The sequence below is a fragment of the Arvicola amphibius genome, chromosome 8 (genome assembly GCF_903992535.2).
Source record: "Arvicola amphibius chromosome 8, mArvAmp1.2, whole genome shotgun sequence".
Classification (NCBI taxonomy): Eukaryota; Metazoa; Chordata; class Mammalia; order Rodentia; family Cricetidae; genus Arvicola; species Arvicola amphibius.
Window position 1 is genome coordinate 111132350 of NC_052054.1, and position 19431 is coordinate 111151780.

At 41.1% G+C, this 19431-nt stretch overlaps 1 protein-coding gene across 5 annotated transcripts in view; it reads left to right on the plus strand.

Moving 5' to 3' along the window:
• The window catches only part of Dock10 (dedicator of cytokinesis 10), a 253512-nt gene that overhangs the window by 126725 nt on the left and 107356 nt on the right, over positions 1–19431 (plus strand). For all 5 annotated transcript variants that reach the window (XM_038339212.1, XM_038339210.1, XM_038339211.1 and 2 more), the window contains exon 4: positions 12674–12756. In XM_038339212.1, the coding sequence (XP_038195140.1) occupies positions 12674–12756 (83 nt within the window). The remainder of the gene's footprint in view (positions 1–12673; positions 12757–19431) is intronic.

Genomic DNA, 19431 nt, shown 5'->3' on the forward strand with positions numbered 1-19431 from the left:
AGAGACAGCTCTGTGTTCGAAGACAATAACAATGGCCATAAAGGCCAAAGAAACCTTTTGAGCCATTAAATATCTCCTCTCAAACTTGTGTCCAATTAATAGGCTTTTCTCTCTGTTCCTCTAGAAGCAAGTTTGACTCCAGGAACACGAATATGTTAATTACTGCTGCCACTCCCAATTTATTTGCATGGAGTTCCTTACTGAGTCTCTCTGAAGTGCTAAATTCTTTAAATAGGAAGTTCCTTTCCCACTGATTTACTGTTACTGTGGGTCATAGTGTAGTTGAGCTAGAATGGAATTATCAAAAGGCATCAGCCACTAACTGAAAGACTGGATGGGATTAACCATTTAGCTTGTACCGCTTGCTTAGCAGATGTTACTCTGTGAAAGAAACACAGGCTTTGCTCTTGAAGAGTACACCACCAGGAGAAAAAAAAAGTCCCTTCAACCAGATGAGCAACCCCCAGAGTTTTACTAAGAAAAGAAGAAGCAAGGACAGGTACATACAGCAAGAAAAAATGATATAACAAGAAAGCACTAAAGAATAAATTGAGTGCTATGGAGCGTGTCAAAGCCTAAAAGAAAAGTTGGACAGATGAGACTATTAATAGCCCAGGAGGGTGATTATATAGATCTATAATAACAATAAGAGCATTTTTGTAGCAGTAAAAGTAAAGAGCTAATAAAGGAGATAGAATTTGGCAGGGTTTGGAGATTAAGAAGTAAGTAAAGAAGAATGTGCCGATGGCCACTGACTTGGAGGACTGTGACAGTAGCTTAAATAAGATATGCAGAATAAAGTAAAGATTATTGGAGCAGGCTTTGAAATATGGAAGAGAAGCCTTATACTGAGGCAGGGGGGAGTGGAAAAAAGAAAGAGAGAAGGAGGAAAAAGAGAAGGGGAGAGGAAGGGAAGAGAGGGAGAGAGAGAGAGAGAGGGGGAGGGAGAAAGGGAGGGAGGGAGGGAGGGGGGGAGAAGGAGGGAGGGGGGACAAGAGAGAGAAAGGGAGGGAGGGAGGGATGAGAGAGGGAAGGAGGGAGGAATGAGAGAGAGAGAAAGAGAGAGAGGGAAAGAGGGAGAGAGGGAGATAGAGGGAGGGAGAGAAAGAGGGAGGGAGGGACAAGAGAGAGGGGGGAGAGAGAGAAAGAGAGAGAGAGAGAGAGAGAGAGAGAGAGAGAGAGAGAGAGAGAGAGAGAAATAGGCAACTGTCCGGTGGGCACAGATGGTCCAGGAAGAGCTTGTTCAGGGTGCCATGAAGGATGGAGCTGGAACTATGATGGCAGGACTCTCAGTCATGTCCACAAGGAAGGAGCTGTTAAGGAGGACCTTACATAGACAGCAGAGATGGGGCAGAAGAGAGACGGGAAGAAAGAGAAACTGATACTCAGAATCAAACAAAGACAAGCAACAAGAGCATACTGATGGTAGAAACCCCAAAGAGGGAAAAGGACCAAGCTCACTGGATATGGTAACTTGCAGTCATCAGTGGTCTTCAACAGAAAGTTTCAGAAGTTAGGGGCACAGACTGGTTGTAGTTATAGCACATTAAAGCCCCAGGATATGTGGCAATGTTATTATCAAACCATTACCTATAAAGTGTCTCTGAAGTAAATTCAATAAAGATGTTGTACTCTTGAGACAGAATGTCTTATGTTCAGAAAAGGTAAGATGTTCACTGAGTCATGTATTGATCTTGGAACTACATACCAAAGTACTAATTCCCTAAAGGACGGGGCAAAATTTCCCACTGTAGAAAGCAGTGTGACAAAGGCAGTATAATACTGAGAATGGGTTTTCTCCATCTTTCTCCTCTTCCTGTCTCACCTCCTAGATTCAGTCAAAGGTGCCCAGTGAACTCAGGAGTAGAGTGGGAAATTCAAATCTCAACATGATGTGGCTTCCTGGAGCAAGGCCAAGGGACACAAAGGTAGCTGCAGGAGCTGGAGAGGAACCAAATGCCGTTTCCAATGAGCTCCGTGCTACTCATCTTTGTTAACCAGAAGGGAGGTGTCCAGTGGTCTAATTTATCTTGTTTCAGGGAAATTTTGTTCACAGTTGAAATGGCAAATTTGATGCCTGACTTTGAACTGTCAGGCACACTATGATGTCTGACTTTGAACTGTCATGCACACTATGGTGAACCCACTCATCCAAAGGCCTTTGTTTAGTACATGTGGTACAGAAGTTAGAATCTCATACACATATGAGACCCATAAACAAGAAAGTCTTTCAACAGCTTGTTTGAGGGAGTAGGTTGCATCCATGACTAAATTAAATTAAATGTATGATGATTCCTGCTTCTCAAATACTGGACTGCACAGGAAGGATTGCTAGACTGGTGCCCAAGGTTTCTTACTTAAGAACTGAATTCTGAGCCGGGTGGTGGTGGCGCACGCTTTTAATACTGCCTAACACTTGGGAGGCAGAGGCAGGAAGATCTCTGTGAGTCTGAGGCCAGCCTGGTCTACAGGGGGAATTCCAAAACAGCCAGGACTACACAGAGACACCCTGTTTCAAAATACCAAAAAAGAAAAAAAAAGAAAGAACTGACTTCTGTTCTGAAATATCAAGTTACAAAAATAAATTACATTCCTAAGAAAGTTAAGAGACATTTTGAGAGAATGTTGAGAGAGAGATTTAATAGTAAAAACACTCACAATGTTAAAAAAAAAAAACCTACATTCTTTCTCAACAAAATTAGGGTTAATAAAAATATTTGTGTGCATCTGTTGGCTTTTATGGTTGATGGTTTTATTAGTGAATGAGACTCTTGGTTCCTGGATGAAGGCTGTGCTGGAAGTTGAAAGACTTTTGACTTGGTGTGTACTTTTTGAAAGATAATATGCAAAGTAAGGTTTATTTTATAGCCTTGAAATTTTAATGGAGATACTAAACGTCTGCTTTCTGTTTTTGGCCTGCACTTATTTGTATGTGATGGTTAGATTTCTATCATGGCTGAACCAAAAAAGAAAAGGAAACTGTTAACACTATTTTATTAAGTAGACAAAAGATGATGAAGGTAAATTAAATGTATTTGGAATTTGGTGATATCAGGATAAAAAAAAATACCAGGAAAAGTACTGATGAAAATATTGGAATCATATGTGTCATGTTTCATATTAATAACCTGAAGAAATTAACTTTCTATTCACTAAAATCTTTAGAACAATAAATAGTCTTGGTAAATACAAAAAATGGCCATTACCATTCAAAATTGGATTTATATCTGCACAATAACCTCTTCCCATAGACTGTTCAGCTATGGATAGAAACTCATATGGACCATTCGGAAACTTTGGAATATGTGACTATACATTCCCTTTTGGGGTTTTAACCAGATCTTTCAGTCATACTGAATTATAACCCATGTTTACACAAGAAGAATGGTCGGATAGAAAACAATTGTCAAGGCTTTTTAACGTCAGCTATTACGCACGTCCTAAAATGTTACTGGTAAGGTCTTGTCAAAGGATTACAATATGTATTTCTAGGCTAAACCCAAATCTTATTTGTCAAAGTTCATCTGATTGTTTTAACAGAATGCATCTTAAAAAGAGAAATCAATATTTTCACTCATTTTCAACCTACAATTAGCAGAGCTACTGAGGGACCCTTCGAGCTACTCTCAGTTTCAAAATCATGAAATGAAGAAGTGGAAATGGCGTTCACCGCTGCTTTCATTGTTCACAATGGTCAGCCTGAGCCTGCATCATTGCATATCACACCATCTAATATCATGTAATATTTTCAAAAGCAAACTGAAGCTCATTATATGAGATTTTTCCGTACAATCTGAAGCTATGTTGTGCCTATATCACATGGTTTGTGGTGTGTAAACTCATTATTTTTACGTCCAAACTGAATGTTTTACAAGCTCAGTAGCTGTCCCACTTGCTTTTATAAAGCAGAAATTCATTGCTGTGCATTAGGGGAACATACAGTGTAGACGATCCAATCGAAGAAGCCATTGTTCTCTGTGTCTCGTATCTTGTTTCTACGTTATCCTTGTCTTGCTTTGTAGGAACAATCCCTTGTTCTGCTGACCTGGCTAATGGCACCTGCTTTCCCCCTGAAAAGTCTCATGTAGCCATTAAATTATCTAGTCATCCTTTCAGTATGTAATTTGACTCAAATCACTTAATTTCATAATACTTCATTTTCAAAATGTATTCCATAACCATGGCACGAGCATAAAAAATTGTTGTGTTTTACAAATGTCGAATTACTCAGTGTGCATGAAGAACCACAATGGGTACCTTTTATGATTGCATTCATTTTTCTGGCAAGAAACTACTTGGGTGATTAAATAAACCTCCATAGCCAGAAGGGAAAATAATTTTATGAGTAATAAGCCATTTGTTACCTCTTTAGTGCTGTGCAGCCAGAATCTAATCATCAGCCCTTTGAAGAGGTTGACAAATTGCTAGTTCGGGGATTGTAACATGATTTGAATTGATCCTAATGCCCCTCTGAGGAGGAAGAGAACGGGGAAAATGAAATATCTCCCTTACACGACTTTAGGGCATCGCTTATAACTTCCCACTTTTCTAAAATCATTTTTAAAAGAAAAGGGCTATGTGCTGTTACATTGGATATCAAGTATCCCTCGTGGGCTCATATGTCTGAAGAGTTGGGGCCCAGTGAGTGGCACTGGTTTGAGATCTTACAGAACCTTTAGGAAGTGGACCGAGCTGGAGGAAATGGGTCACTTGGTGACAGGCACTGAATATTGTATGCACTCTCTCCTCATAGTACTTTCTATGTTTCTTTACCTATCAAGGTGTAAGCAAAAAGCCTCATACTGAGTTGTGCCTTCTCTACCTTGATGGACTGTGTACTGTCAAAGTGTGAGCCAAAATAGTCCCTTCCTCCCTTAGGGTACCTCTTCTGCAATTGGCCAGAGTATGGAGAAAAGTAACTAATAATTATTACGTATCAAAAGCGTGTTGAATAGCTCCCACATGTAAAATCCTACGTTAGACTAGAAAATGCTGTTTTAAAAACCCATCTCTTGGAACTGAGGAAATGGCTCAGTGGTTAAGAGCACTTTCTGATCTTGCAGAGGATCTGGGTTCAATTCCCAGCACCCACATGACATAACTGTCTGTAAATCCATGTCAGAGAACCCCACACTCTTTTCTGGTTTCTGCAGGCTCCAGGCAAGTATGTAGTGTATACATTAGGATTCAGACAAAGCATTATACACATTAAACTATACAGGGGCTGGAGAGATGTCTCAGCAATTAAGAGCACTGAGTACTCTTATAAAAAAAAACTCATGCTCGGTTCCAGCACCTACACCACAGCTAACAAGCCCCTGTAACTCAGTTCCAGGAGATCTGATGCCCTCCTCTGCCCTCCATGGGCACTACACACACATGGTTTGTATATGCAAGCAAAATGTCCACTCACATAAAATATTTTAAAATAAATGAGGCTATAACGTATGTATGTGAGTTACTAGAGCCCAGCGTTTGAAACTGGAGCCTAGTGCCCTGCCGAGTAACCAGACGCAGGCTTCATGATCACTTGTGATGGAGCCTGACTGGTGGAGAAGCAGTGATTCCTTCCTTGCCTCATTCGGAATCCCCTGAGGAATTTCTTATGCTATGCATATTAGAGACTGCAGCACTTCTAAGAGATTCTGAATTTGTGACATTCAGGTGAAACTCGACAACCCCAGAGGAATCAATCATGGGCATGTTTTATAAAACACTTATCAGAATGGTTCAAAGCCTTTGGCCTCATCAACTGTAGCTAGGATTTTTGCATCTAAACACACACAGGCAGAAAGGATGAAAATAGATACACATCAGACAAAGAAGTTAATGGGGAAAAATCAAAAATCACACAGCAGGACATCTGAAAAACCTCACTGGCTCCACTAGCTCCTGCTCAGTCTCCCGCTTTGAAGTACACTGTGCCAGTCTGCAAATGAAGGCGGTGGGGGGGCGGGGGCGGGACTGGTGGTTTGACCTGGGACGAGGTACCAAGGTTGAGTTAGTCCAAAGGGAAAGCTAGCCTGTGTGAAATCTTGTGACTCTAGATTTCAGCTTTGCTCTTAGTCAGAGACACCGTAGCCCTAACCATAACAGTTTTCAATGATCGTCTTAGAGGGACTGTGTAGGCTGCAGCGAAGAATAGAGAGTGATTGTCTATGGAAACCATCTGGGAGTGAAGTGCCACCGCTCTGGAGGAGAAACGTGATGCGTTTGTACAATGCACCAGCTTCCGTAGCAGCAGAGAAACTGCAGGTTGGGAACGGTTCTCAGGAGCCATCCAGTCAGACCTCGGTGTTCACCCTGCCCACCACATACGTGAAACCTAGCCAGGAGCTGCAGAAGAAATACGATGAAATGATAAAAACAGAATTCTTCAAAAATCATTGCTACTGTAGCTTCCCAAATTCTACTTACACCATCCAAGGAAAACACATTGCTAATGGCAATTGAAACGAATGTGGGTTACAGATGGGATCAAATTTGAAGGAAGACTTGATTTTTTTTTTCAAAGCAGGAATTTGTGGAGTACTTTTCCTATGATAAGTGCTGTATGAGAGTTATTGCATTTGGTCCTTGTGAAATCAGTGTTATTTAGAGGGATGCAGAAGCTTAGAGTTACTAAGCTATTCATTTGAGATGTCTGAAATAATAGATGACAAAACAAAATTCAAAACCAGCCAGGCAGAGTTGGAGACAGAAGAAAAAAAAACACCACCAAACTTTCAGAACGGTGGCCCAACAGGGTGCAATGACCGAACAATGCATACACACATTTACCAAATGGACTTTCAGAGTCAGACAAATCCATGTGAATTCTTCTCTCTATCATAGGGAGGTTCTAAGTTAAGAAACACATCTTCTCTTGTTTCTCTGGTCTATGAAGTGAGAACTAAAATTCATCAAGTACTGGTTAAGATGATGTGTACAGTGCCTAATAGCAAAATATCTGACAAACGTTGGCAGTGGGAGAGAAATAAAGACAAAGAAAAGGATACAAAAGGGAGAGGAGGATGAGAAGGAACAGGAGGAGGGAGAGAGAGAGAGAGAGAGAGAGAGAGAGAGAGAGAGAGAGAGAGAGAGAGAGAGAGAGGAGAGTCCGTTGCTTTTACCCAGTAAATTTCATGAGTAGCTCATCTTAGGGTCAGCTAATCCTATGGCCTATTGTCAACAGTATGTGTAATGAATTTAAGTATATATATATATATATATATATATATACATACATACATACTTAGCGTGGCTCAAACTGCTGCCCATAGGAAGAAAAGTTGACTGAATCCCAGATCTGTGCAGCTGTGTCTCAAGAACACTTCCAGATCAGCTCTGCAGCAGAAGCATCTCACCCAGCTCAGCATTCTGAGTGGTCAGAAGCTGAATCTGAGATCCTAATAAGTCAAACTATTCGACCAAGTTCATTGGCCAATTCTTTAAAAATAAGACAATATCTAAACTACTCTGAGAATTCTGTTCTAAAGATAGCATCCAAACGGGCTGTGCTCAGAGGAAAGGTGAGAGGCCTTGGGAAGGAAGGTATATGCCGAGAAATTCTTTTTCCAAAATGGCCCCAGATTTGAAGTGATCATTAAAAAGGCTATTTTTCCCCTCCTTTAAGTCCAGACTCTCCTTACCTTCTCTGTAAGATCCACCCTATTTAAATCCCATCTCCCATCCCCTTCCTCTACTGAGTTCTTGTTTTATTCAATTTCTGAATTTTTATTATTTCATTATTTTACAGATAAATAAAACCCTTTTCTGTTTATAGATTTATCTGGCAATGAACATCTTGGCCCACTCCATTTCCTTGATGTTTAAGGACATCACATCTTGAGGAAGGTTGTCTATGCTGCAGTTTGGATTGGAGATAATCCTGGATGACCCCCAAACTATAATCTCTCCAAGCTGGCATTTGCTGAATACCTGTGTCCTTGTCTGCCGGTTCATCACAATCCCCTATGACTTTTGCATCATACCATCCCCTTGTTATAACTCTTTAAGTAGCTGGTTATTTTCATTCCCCTCTGAGGAAGCGCATCCTTGAACACAAACATAATCTTTCAGTTTTGCATTTATTGACCAGCTTTTCACAGTGACATCAAGAAGACATAGATTTTTTTCCCCTCTTAGTCACTGTGAAATTCTAGAATCACTTCTGGATTAGATCAGGATTTAATGGTGTTTGATAAATGAATTACTGAATGAAAAATCTTCAAATCTAGGAGGTTTAGGTTAGTGAAATATGGTCTGATATTTCATTCTTTTTAGAAGTCAAATTTAGAAAACAAATGTAAGTAGGCCTACAGATGTAGTTGTGTGATATTACAGTTGCCTAATATGTTCAAAGGCCCTGGGTTCAATTCCTCATAACACCGAAAAAAATGGAATAATAAAAGAAAGAAAGCAAAATAGAAATCAAATGTAAAGATTCTTAAAACATACTAACTGAATTAAAATAAGAAACATATACAAATTTAAATCTAGAAACAAACTAGGCAAAACTGGACTAGAAAGAAATAAAACATGTTCTAGAGGAATGGAGACAAGGAGTGGGTGTCATGCTTCTATTTTCCGTTTTAAAACACATTTTGAGGCTTGTAGAAATGACTCAGTTCTGAAGAGTGCTGGCAGCTCTTGCAGAGGACCAAAGTTTTGCTCCCAGAACACACATGACAGCTCACAACCCTCCGGCATCCTAGTTCCAGAGAATTCTGATGTCCCCTTGGGCCTTCGACGGCACCAGGCACATACATGATACACACATATTCAGGCAGGCAAAATACCCATACACATAATCTAAAAATAAAGGTATCTTAAACATATTCTGTTCCACAAGAGAGGAAGCAAAGACGGTGAGGGAGAAATGACCAGTGCCCTGGGAGTGCTGACAGTCTGGCTCAGCACACTCTTGGCCCTGCTGCTCCTTGTCTGAATGTTTGGCATTTCAGTCTAAGTCGAAGAAAGACCTTTTAGCCAAGAGGCCTATTAAGGCTCGATTTTCTTCCTCTGCAGTTTTCTTCACTTTGCAAATGTGGCTCTAGGAATAGCAAGTCTGTGTTGAATGTTAGCTAAGTACACAGTTTTGTTCAAACCCATTCATTCAAGTTCTTCAGACCTCCTTCAATTCTTCTCTGTTCCATGTTCACCTGTCTTACTGGAGTGCTGTTTGGAGAAGGAGGAAAGGATGATGTTTTTCTTTTAAAATACATTTTCCCTACATACACACAATGCATTCTTCTTCATAGTCACTCTTCCCAGACTCACCCCGCCATGCTCCCAACTTTGTACCCTCTTTTGTTTCTTTTATCATATCCCACCAAGTCCAGCTTACTCATTCTCATGGGTGAGGCCACCCACCAGGGTTCCAAGGACCTGCGAGGGGCCGCACCCTTATAAAACTGACTTTCCTTCCTCCGGGAATCATTAACTGCCAACCCCTCAGCTAGCTATGGACGCTCATGCAGCTCCATGCTAGAATATTGACTGGCTTGATCTTGAGCAGGAATGGTGCCGGCGAACTCAGCTGCTGTGGGTTTACAAAAACAGAGACCCTATCATGCCCAGAGGACCAGGATTAGTTCAGTCCTCCTTGACTTCTGGGTCTTAGAGTCCTCCTTGACCTCTGGGTCTTAGAGTCCTCCTTGACCTCCGGGTCTTAGAGTCCTCCTTGACTTCTGGGTCTTAGAGTCCTCCTTGACCTCTGGGTCTTAGAGTCCTTCTTGACCTCCGGGTCTTAGAGTCCTCTTTTATCTCTGGGTCTCCCTGCCCCTCCTCCAAGTTCTCTGAGTTTGAGTGGAGAGGGTATGACACAGATCTCCTTCACAAATGCTCTACACTTTGACCAGCTGCAAATATCTTTGTTAATGGATATCCAAAGAATGCACAAAAGATTCACGAAGGACATCTAAAGGATTCACAAAGAACTTTCTATGATGAGGGCTGAGAGTTGTCATTTTTATCTATTCATTTACCTTTAAAAACTGGCAAAGATGGCTCATGAATTGGCCCAGTGGGTAGAAGCATTTGCCACACAACCTGTGTTTGAGTCCCAGACCACATTAAAAACAAAACAAAACAAAAAAACCCAAATAGGCCAAATGTAGTTGTGGCTATCTGTAACCATAGCATTCCTAAGGCAAGATGGAAAGATGGAATGTAGAGACAGGAGAATCATCCAGAAGCTCAAAAACCAGTTAGTCTGATGTATGCCAAGAAATAAGAGAGACCCTGCCTCACTGAGGTAGAAGGAAAGAACCAACTCCCAAAAATTATCCTCTAACCTCCACAGGCATGCTGTAGCACACATGCATGTCTGTGCACACACAGAGTCACACACACATGAATGCACACACACATACACAAATAGTAAGCAATTTTTCTTAAAATTAAAAGACTGGTATATAAAAACAAAGCATGCGTGTTTATGAAATAATATGATGTTATATGTAAATGTTATGTAACTTTCAAAGCTGAGTCAGCATCTGTTGCCTCAAAGTCTTGTCTGTGCTTTGTGAAAATGCTGGAAATTCTTTCCCTAGCTTTTGGAAACTGCAGTACATATAGTTATGAATGGTCGCCCTCCTGTGTCAAGACATGCAGAAGGGATTTACTTCTAACTAACTTCAATTGAGTACCCACCGATAGCCTTCCCCTTTCCTTCTCTCTTCCCGGCCTCTGCTCTCAACCTCCCCAAGATCGGCTTTGATGGTGAAGCCTTCAGTGGTCCTGTGCACACACTGCCAGCCTCCCACTCCTGCCTTTGTCCTTGTCTCGCTTGCCTTGTCCTCGGTTGCCAGTCTTTGTGTGGGCACATCCCTGAACACATAAAGTGATGGGGCTGAGAGAAGTCAGGAGCCAGGAAATCTAGAAGCGATAAGGTCCCCCAGACTTGCCTCTGCTGTACCTCTAACCTTCCCTGCCTCAGACCTCCTAATAGGCTCCTTGCCTAAAAGGTTTCATTTTAATCAAAGCTGTCAAAAATTCAGACAAGGAACAGAGAGACCCAGTCAAAGAGCCTGAATTCCTGGAGCAGTGGTCCTTTTCCACCCAGCTCCCTTACTTTTCCTGCTCCCGTGTCTGCAGTGGACTACGCCCTGTTTCCATCTAAATCTACAGAAGTCAGGCTCTTGCATTTCTGTCGGCAGAACTGTGTAATGTCTGTCTTTCTGTCTTAGCCTTAGTTACAAAGAGAATCTCGCAGGCCATTATTTCCCAAAAGTCAATAAATTCATGGTGCCTCAATTTTTTTTCCCACAAGTATGAGAAGACATGCTCTATTTGTAATTCTGTGGACAGCTAAATAATTCTCAATATTGTGTCATTTTAGAGTTGAAGGGCTATTAAGGTCTAGTTTGACATAGTGAAATCTCTATTGCAAATCCATGGTTATTACAATAAGCTACATGGTAGGTAGGTGCTTGGAAAATAGTTTATGTCCATAAGTAGTATAAACCAACAGTTAGGGAGATAACACAGTCAGTAGAGTGTCTGCCCCACAAGTAGTGGGGCTTGACTTCATGTCTTCAATAACTGTACAAAATTCTAGGCCTAGTGGAGTGCATCCATAATCATAAAACTGTGGGTAATGCCAGGCAAAAAGAAACCAGAAGATCCTTGCGGTTCACTAACATAGTAGTCTTGCCTAATCAGTGAGCTCCAGGTTCAGTAGACCCTGTCTCAAAAGAAAAAGTGGAGAATGGTGGCATCCAAATACACATCTGGCCTCCATATGCTCATGCACACATGTGCATATATGCACACAACACACAAATATAATTAGTATGAAAATCAATCTGAAGCATTTATCTAATTATTCTTTGTTAATAAAAATTCGAGACTCAGATATCTGGGAAAGAACCTGAATGATGGGGAAGCGGCCAAGAAACAACCAGTGACTTCCTTTCTCTCTCCTTCCTCGATCCAAAGGACCGAGAATGTTTCTAACACCCCTTTCTACTACTTCCTCTGTCTCTCTATGTGTCCTTGGTCCTCCAAAACCTCTATGACTATTTTTGGTCAACTGGTGGCTAGCTCTGCCCTCTGATTCAAAGTAAACTTTATTGTCAGCCTTGGGAGTGTCAGAGTGCAAACAAAATATCCCACAACTATGAAACTAGCTTCGTTTTCAACATAATTCTCAGTGATCCTTCATTAACATTCCGTAAAACTTTGAATAATCATGGCAAAGTTTTGAGATAAAGCTGAAAAGCCAGCTCCTGGCTGAGCCAGCGAGGGCAGTAATAGTAGAGGAGCAGAAGAAAAAGTAGTTCAGTTACTAAGACAGAGTGAGAGAAACAGAGGCTAAAATCATGACAGGACTGGACACAAATAAAAATATCCTTCATGACCCGAACCGTCAGATGAAGGGCGAGAAGACAAGGAAGAGAGAAGAACAATGCTTCTCCTGGAGAGCCACACATTGGCTCAGATTCGATGGTGATTGCGGTGGTGGTGATGTGAACCAGAATAGCTGTGTTAAACAGTTCCTCCTCCAGGACTCTGGAGAGAGTTCCATGACACTGGAGGAAGTCTGACGATTAGGAAGGACAGGACTCTCATCTACCCTGAAGTGGCTAACGTGGCAACCTCCACACTCGCCTGTGACCATGAGAACATTTTGCCAGCACAGCTGTCTTTTAATGGCATGTTTTATAACTGTCTTTTTTGTTTATTTCAGGCTTGTAAATTCTACAGTTCCCAGTGGTATGTGGTAAACTACAAATACGAACAATATTCGGGAGACATTCGACAGCTACCCCGGTAAGAATGCGTCATCTGTTTATTATAAAGACTACGTGGGCTTTTCTGCATATGTTTAAAAGTCACCTCGTTGCAAGCTCCAACACTGTTTATGAACACAAGTGTGTTTATTTTGTGTCGGGGTACATTCTGCGAAATTTATGCGTCAAGATACAGAACATTTTGATCAACAACATAATTGCTATGTTGTTATAATAAGAGTTTGGAATGAGACTCAGTCTTCTCTCATTTGCTGCTAGCTGCAGTTTGAGCATTTGTTCATCCTTGATTCATCTGCGGACGAGCTGTTGTTTCAACAGTGGCACCGGGAAAGGCCAACATGGTACAGAGCATTTCTCACCAGATTCCAGACAGCGTTTTGATTCACAGCCTGCTTTATATACATTCACTGAGAGATTTCAAGACGCATGCAAATGAATTCTACAGAAGGGCATAGATCTAAAAACAGAGCAAAACAGAAACTCGGTGTGTAACTTCCCCCTGACGTTTGGGACTCTAAAGCCTTCAGGAAGGTCACTTTGTTCGTTCTGCTCTCCCCAAGCGTCACTCCACAGAGACCCACCAGCTCACTGAGCTACAGGAAGTATTTCTTTGTTGATTCCCCTACTGAATAAAGTCCTTCAAAGGTCAGGGAATTCCCTGTTGAATCCCTTCAGGATAATTCAGGGCACATAATATTGTGGAAATTTTTATTTTTGAACATCCCCAAATGGGGATGGAGATGCTGAAAATTTAAGAAAGAAAAATGCTTTCAGTGAATACCTCTCAACTCATTGGTTCATGAAATAAACATGATACAAAGATTCAAATACTTAAAGAAAAAAAACAAGAAAAAAATATCAAAAGTTCAGTGTCTACTTATACTCTCCTTAAGTGATGCACACTGAATCAAATTTTGTTTTATTTGTCTATGGCACAAAATTTAGCTCTACTTGACAATATTTTCTGTTCCCAGGAAGATCTTTCCAAACTAGGACTCTAAACGGAAATTGTGAATGGCTGTTAGGAGGTGACATTGAACTGTATCTCATGGGACTGTAGCCACCTGTGCTGCAGTCTCATGAAAAGAGGGTTCTTGGAGTGCAGTACAGTGGAAGGGAGACAAGATCAAAGGCCCTGAGACTAAAATTGGTCTCATCACTTTAGCAGAATGAGAGTCTGGGGTGCTAGACTGTGAGGATAGCAGCAAGAATCCAAGAGCCTTGGGAACCCTAGAGGGAAGCGTAGATTTTATTCTCACTGTGAGAGAAATCTTGAGGAATGCCCACAAAGGGTGTAATGTCTTTTAGACATCATTTGGCCTACATTTGGAGGAGTGGCATAGAAGAGAAAGGAGAGGAGGAAGTTGTTTTCTTTATCCAGTTGTCTCACTGTGAAGAACAAGCCAAAGGTTCTCCAAAACAGGAAGTCTTTTTTTTCCCCCACAGAAAACCCTGTGCCTTAACTCCTATAGATTTCTAAACATTTTGAAAAACCTCAGGACTCCTTAATGATAATATCTTGGAACTTCCTCTTGGGAAAGTCCTGTCACACCCTGGGGTGTCTCAAGTGATGATGGCATTCAAGATGTCTGGGTGTTAGTCACGTGTGTCTTGTAGATGCAATTGACAGATTGTTTTCTAATATCTATGCTCCTCTTTCTAAAAGCAGATCTGAGGGTAGTCACAACCTGGAAGCTCTCTCTGTGCTTGAGAAACAGGACCTAGGCAGCCACATTCCAACTCTCGTTACTTTTGCATGTTGTCTGTGTAGTGCGTGTGCATGTTTGTGGGCATTCTAGTGCACTTGAAGCTGGTGTTGGGAGTTGCCCTTGCTTTTCTTTATTCATAGCAAGGTGTCTCAGTTGACCTAGCGTTTGCCAATGTGGCCAGCCTCCCTGGCCATCATGCTCCAAGGCTGTCCCCAATGTCTGAGCTCTGAAGGTACATGTGGGCTACCGTGCCCACCCAGCACTTCCAAGAACACTGGGGATCCAAATTCCAATTCTTATGCTTGTGTAGCAATTGCTTTGCCTGGTGAATGATCTTCCTTGACCCTTACCCTTTGAGTGAAAATGTTTCTACGCTCCTAGATACGTAGAGCACTTCAAGTCACTTTAACTGCGAAATATTGTTATTATAATCATGATGCCATAAAAGAAGTAAATATAGTATTTTAGGCTCACGGAGTTTTTCCTTTATTAAAGGAAACAGAAAGCATGTTCACTAAGAAGAGATTCTGGGCATAGTTATTGAGTTATATTTTTCATATTTTGCATAGACACATCTCCAATATGGTAAGAGAACATAACTGAAAGGTTGTTGATAACTTCATGCATGTTATCTAAAGATGTGGAAGGAGATATTAAGAATAGGAAAGTTTGCCACATAAAATACATTCTATCATAAGTTCTAAAGTAGAATCCCCTAGTATATGTCCCAGAATAATAAATACTTTAGCATTGCATAATAGAATTATTTCTTAATGATTTTACGAAGCTAAGAACTGCCCCCTAAAGATTGTGCATATGTAGGTCAGTAGTGAAAGCAGATTAATTCAGTTAGGCCTCGTGAGGCTGTTGAAAGTAAATCATGTCCATTCCTCCTGGATTAGAAGAACCCTCCTATGTCTGCTACCAATTTAAGCTGATCATTTCTTTTTACAAGTTGCTAACACTGCAGGATAGAATTGTGAAAGATGACATTATTGAAAAGGAAAAATAAAAAGTGAAATATATTCTTTAAATTTGAAGACCATGCATTCAAAAGAGCAAACTAGAGAGCGCCACTATTTTTCCTAGAATGTGAAACATCAGCCTTCACACAGTCAACATTGAACTTGGGGTTCCTGGGAGATGCGAATGGCATGAAAATTCATGATGGTGCTGATTTCATTGGAACATTGATAAAAATGCAGAAGTGCACAGCATGAAACAAAAGCAAAAAGTTTTACCGCCGTTGATCTGAGAAAGAATATTTGCCAAGGATATATTTTTTTTAGCTGAATATCAAATCTAGTTTGATCTCATGTGGGCTAACCAAGGACAAAAATGATTTCTGTTTAAAGAAAGGAAGTTGAGCAGGGTAGTATATACCAAACATTCAAGTGGTGGAGGCAGGAGAATTAGGACCTCAAAATAACTGTTGTCTACATAGTATGTTCAAGGCCAGCCTAGCATACTACAAGTCTGTCTCAAAAAAAAACTTAACATAGTTAAATATTTGTTCATTGTCTACAGTGTGTCAGAATATGTCATCTGGGGCGCATGCATTTTCTCATGTTAACTACATGGAATGGGAACTGTTGTTGGATTATTTTACATGAGAAGTGTGAGCACTGAGTTCACCAATAATGACTGAAGGGCACTCAAGCATTGCCATGATCCTGCCTGGGGCAATAAGAGGAAGTTAAAAGTAAGCAAATTATTGCTCACATTGGGTTCAAACTCAAGATATGAAGTCCCTGGCCAGATAAGTCTTTTATCTTGAGATTTCCAAGGTCCTTAGAGACGACCCTATGCTCCTTCAAGTTGGATTTTTGAAGGCAATAAAAAGAGATACAATCTTTTTTCTTTTATTAAGTAAATATTTTTATTTATTTTATACCCTGACTGCAGCTTCCCCTCCCTCTTCTTCTCCTGTTCCCTCCCCCTGCCTCTCCTCTACCCACATCTACTCCTCCTCTCTTTCTGTTCAGAAAGGAGCAGGGTTCCCATGGGTGTCAACAAAGCATGGCATATCAAGTTGAGGTAGGACTATTAAGGCTGGGTGAAACAACCCAGTATGGAGAACAGGTTCCCAAAAGCCAGCTCAAGTGTTAGGGACAGTCCCTTATCCCACTACTAGGAATTTTACAACTAGACCAAGCTACACAACAGTCACATGTAGAGAGCAGGCTTAGGTCGGTCCCGTTCAGGCTCCCTAGCTGTCAGTTTAGAGTCTGTGAGCTCCTCTGAGCCTGGGTTAGTTGTTTCTTTGGGTTCCCTTGTGATGCCCTTGACCCCCATGACTCATACGATCCATTTAGCAGAATAATAGTAGTAGGTAATCCTCTAAGGCCTAAGACCGATGTAGTCACAAATTATTGGCCTCAACAATGGTGTCCAACATGGGCTTCATCATTTGGAACAGGCCTTAAATTCAATAAAAACAAAAATAGTGCTGATTCTCCCATAACAATGATGTTACTGCTGCACCAATGGGCATGTCTTGTAAGACTTGTCCAGATTGTTCCCACTGCTCTCAGTGTACTCTAGAACTTGATGGTAAGGTCTTATTGCTGAACATGTTAATTATTAGAGCCATAAAGCATAGAGAAACAAGTTGATTCTGATATAGAAGCTTCATTCTCGTTTGTTAGCATTCATAATGTTGGACGGTACTATGCATGCTACCAAAGGCAAAAAGTAATCATAAATCTGGCCAAGCTATGAACCCCGTGACTCATAGTAATGACTGGTCAGACACTGTATGTCCACTGGTCCATAGTGACAAGAGTAGTATGGGATTAATCAAACCCTTTCTGGCTGGATTTCAGGGGTTTTTTATGCACTGTAATAGGAGATAACATTATAACTTCCAGTCATGTGTAAAGTGTTGTTTTGAAATATGGAGGCGTTGTAGAATAGTCAAATCTAGCTGATTAAGAAATGGATCACTTCACAGCTTCATCGTTTTTGTGGTGATAGCTCTTAACATAATTCCCTCTATAATTTACAAAAATATGTGTACCATCAGTTAGCATGGAAGTTTCCTCCACTTTCCCTTCAGAGCCATATCGTCAATTGTAAAATCCCATAATGCACATATTTCAGATAAAACATTCCAAGCAACTGCCCTGAAATGTGCCATTTGAAATTGTCCCTGAAACTCAGATAATACGCAAGGGAGAAGGAAAAGATTGTGTCGAAGGCTTTCTCTTGTCAATCAAATAAAATGTGAAAAGGGTTGCTTCTTGTTCACAGAGTAGCACGTGCTATTATGGAGAACAGGAATGGGGTAGGAAGGCTTTCCCAGTGGACCTAAGTTAATACTGAGAAGACTACTTGCCTTCCCAGAGAGGTGACCATGACCAAACGGAGCAGAGCAAGTTAACACATTGTGACAATGAGCATAGGTTAATTGGAGCGTCTCTGAAGCTCTACCAAGAAAAAGATTTCTTTTAAAAAAAAGATTTTTTTAATGGCTATATTCTTCTTAATATGCTTTCTGTGATGATTTGAAATAATCTTTCCTGATAAAATTATTTCACAGATATGTCCTCCAACCCCGTCTCTCTGGCGTGTTTATATAAGGGAGCCTTATGGTCTACAAATTTATCTCTGTAAAACAGCAAGATCAGACAAGTCTGGAGTCCCAGTATTGTGTGCCAAAGTCTGATTATGCACACATGTGACTATAGACAATGAACAATATCCCATGCATATTGAAGCTTGAATACAAAGCTCCTGTGTTTTTAAACATCTTCTAATTTGTCAGTAAACCGTGGATGGGGACTGTCATATCATTATGTTATTGTTTCTGATAAGAAATAATTTGGATATATACAACTATGTAAGTCATATATATCTGTTAATAGCTATATTTTGAATACCTGCTATGTGCCAGACTTGAAGAGGAGATAATCTCCCGTGTGTGTGTGTGTGTGTGTGTGTGGTGCCAGCTTCTTCTCTGTACGAGTGTGGAGACTCTGTGAGGTCAATATGAAGTGTATTACTCTATCATTTTCAGCCTAATTATTTGAGAGAGGCTCACTTAATTATCTGGGAGCTCACATTTTAGCTACAGTGAGTAGCGGTCAATTCCTAGGAACTTCCTATCTCCTGCCCCTCCCCTACCATCTGGCTCTTACATCGGTGCAGGTGACTAGACTCAGGGCCTCATACTTGCCCAGCAAGCACTCTCCCGATGGACCATCACCTAGCCCAAGGGGTTAGTCTTGAAATAACACTTTCTGTAACTCTTCTAACAATTGAGAAAGACAAGTACTGATCAGTAATTTTACCAAGATTACAAACAAAGAAAAATAGAGAAGAAAATTGGAATGAAAACAACAGAAGAGTCCACATTGCATCCTTAACACTGATGATAGGACTCTTTATATCCGTGAGGGAGCATCCTCTGGGAAGGCAGAGAAGGAACTTAAGTATAGAAGCCCTTAGCCCTCTCTGTTTCTCTCCAGAGCACTGTCAGCTCAGGAGTGGGTTTGATGGGATCAGCTAATTCTCCTCTCGTCTTCCTTTCTCACAGTCAGATTCAGATTCTACAGACTGTGCCATGTTAAAACAGTGCGTGAAATGTCTGCACATGAAACTTTATGCCTTGCAAGGTGGCAGAGGGCTGACTTTTGAGGAAAGTCTAATCTGGAAGTGGAGAGTCTGCCTTCTTCCAGCCGTTCATTATGAGACAGACCTGCGCCAAGGGAAACTTACTTCAGACTTATTTTACTGTGTACAGATAAAGCTAGGCGTGCCCGCTTGCTCCTCTAGGATGCCCCATCACGCCCCAGCTGAAACTGCAGCTTCTGCGATGCCAAAGCGTGCACACTACATGTGCAGGCGACACTGCTCCATTTGGGTGGCCTTCTGAAGAGCTACCACAGGGGCCTGACACAACCTGAGGGCCGAAACATGGCTGCCTTTCAGGAATCAATTCCTTCTAAGCCTGAGGCTGCCGAGACAACCATCCTGTAGTGTTG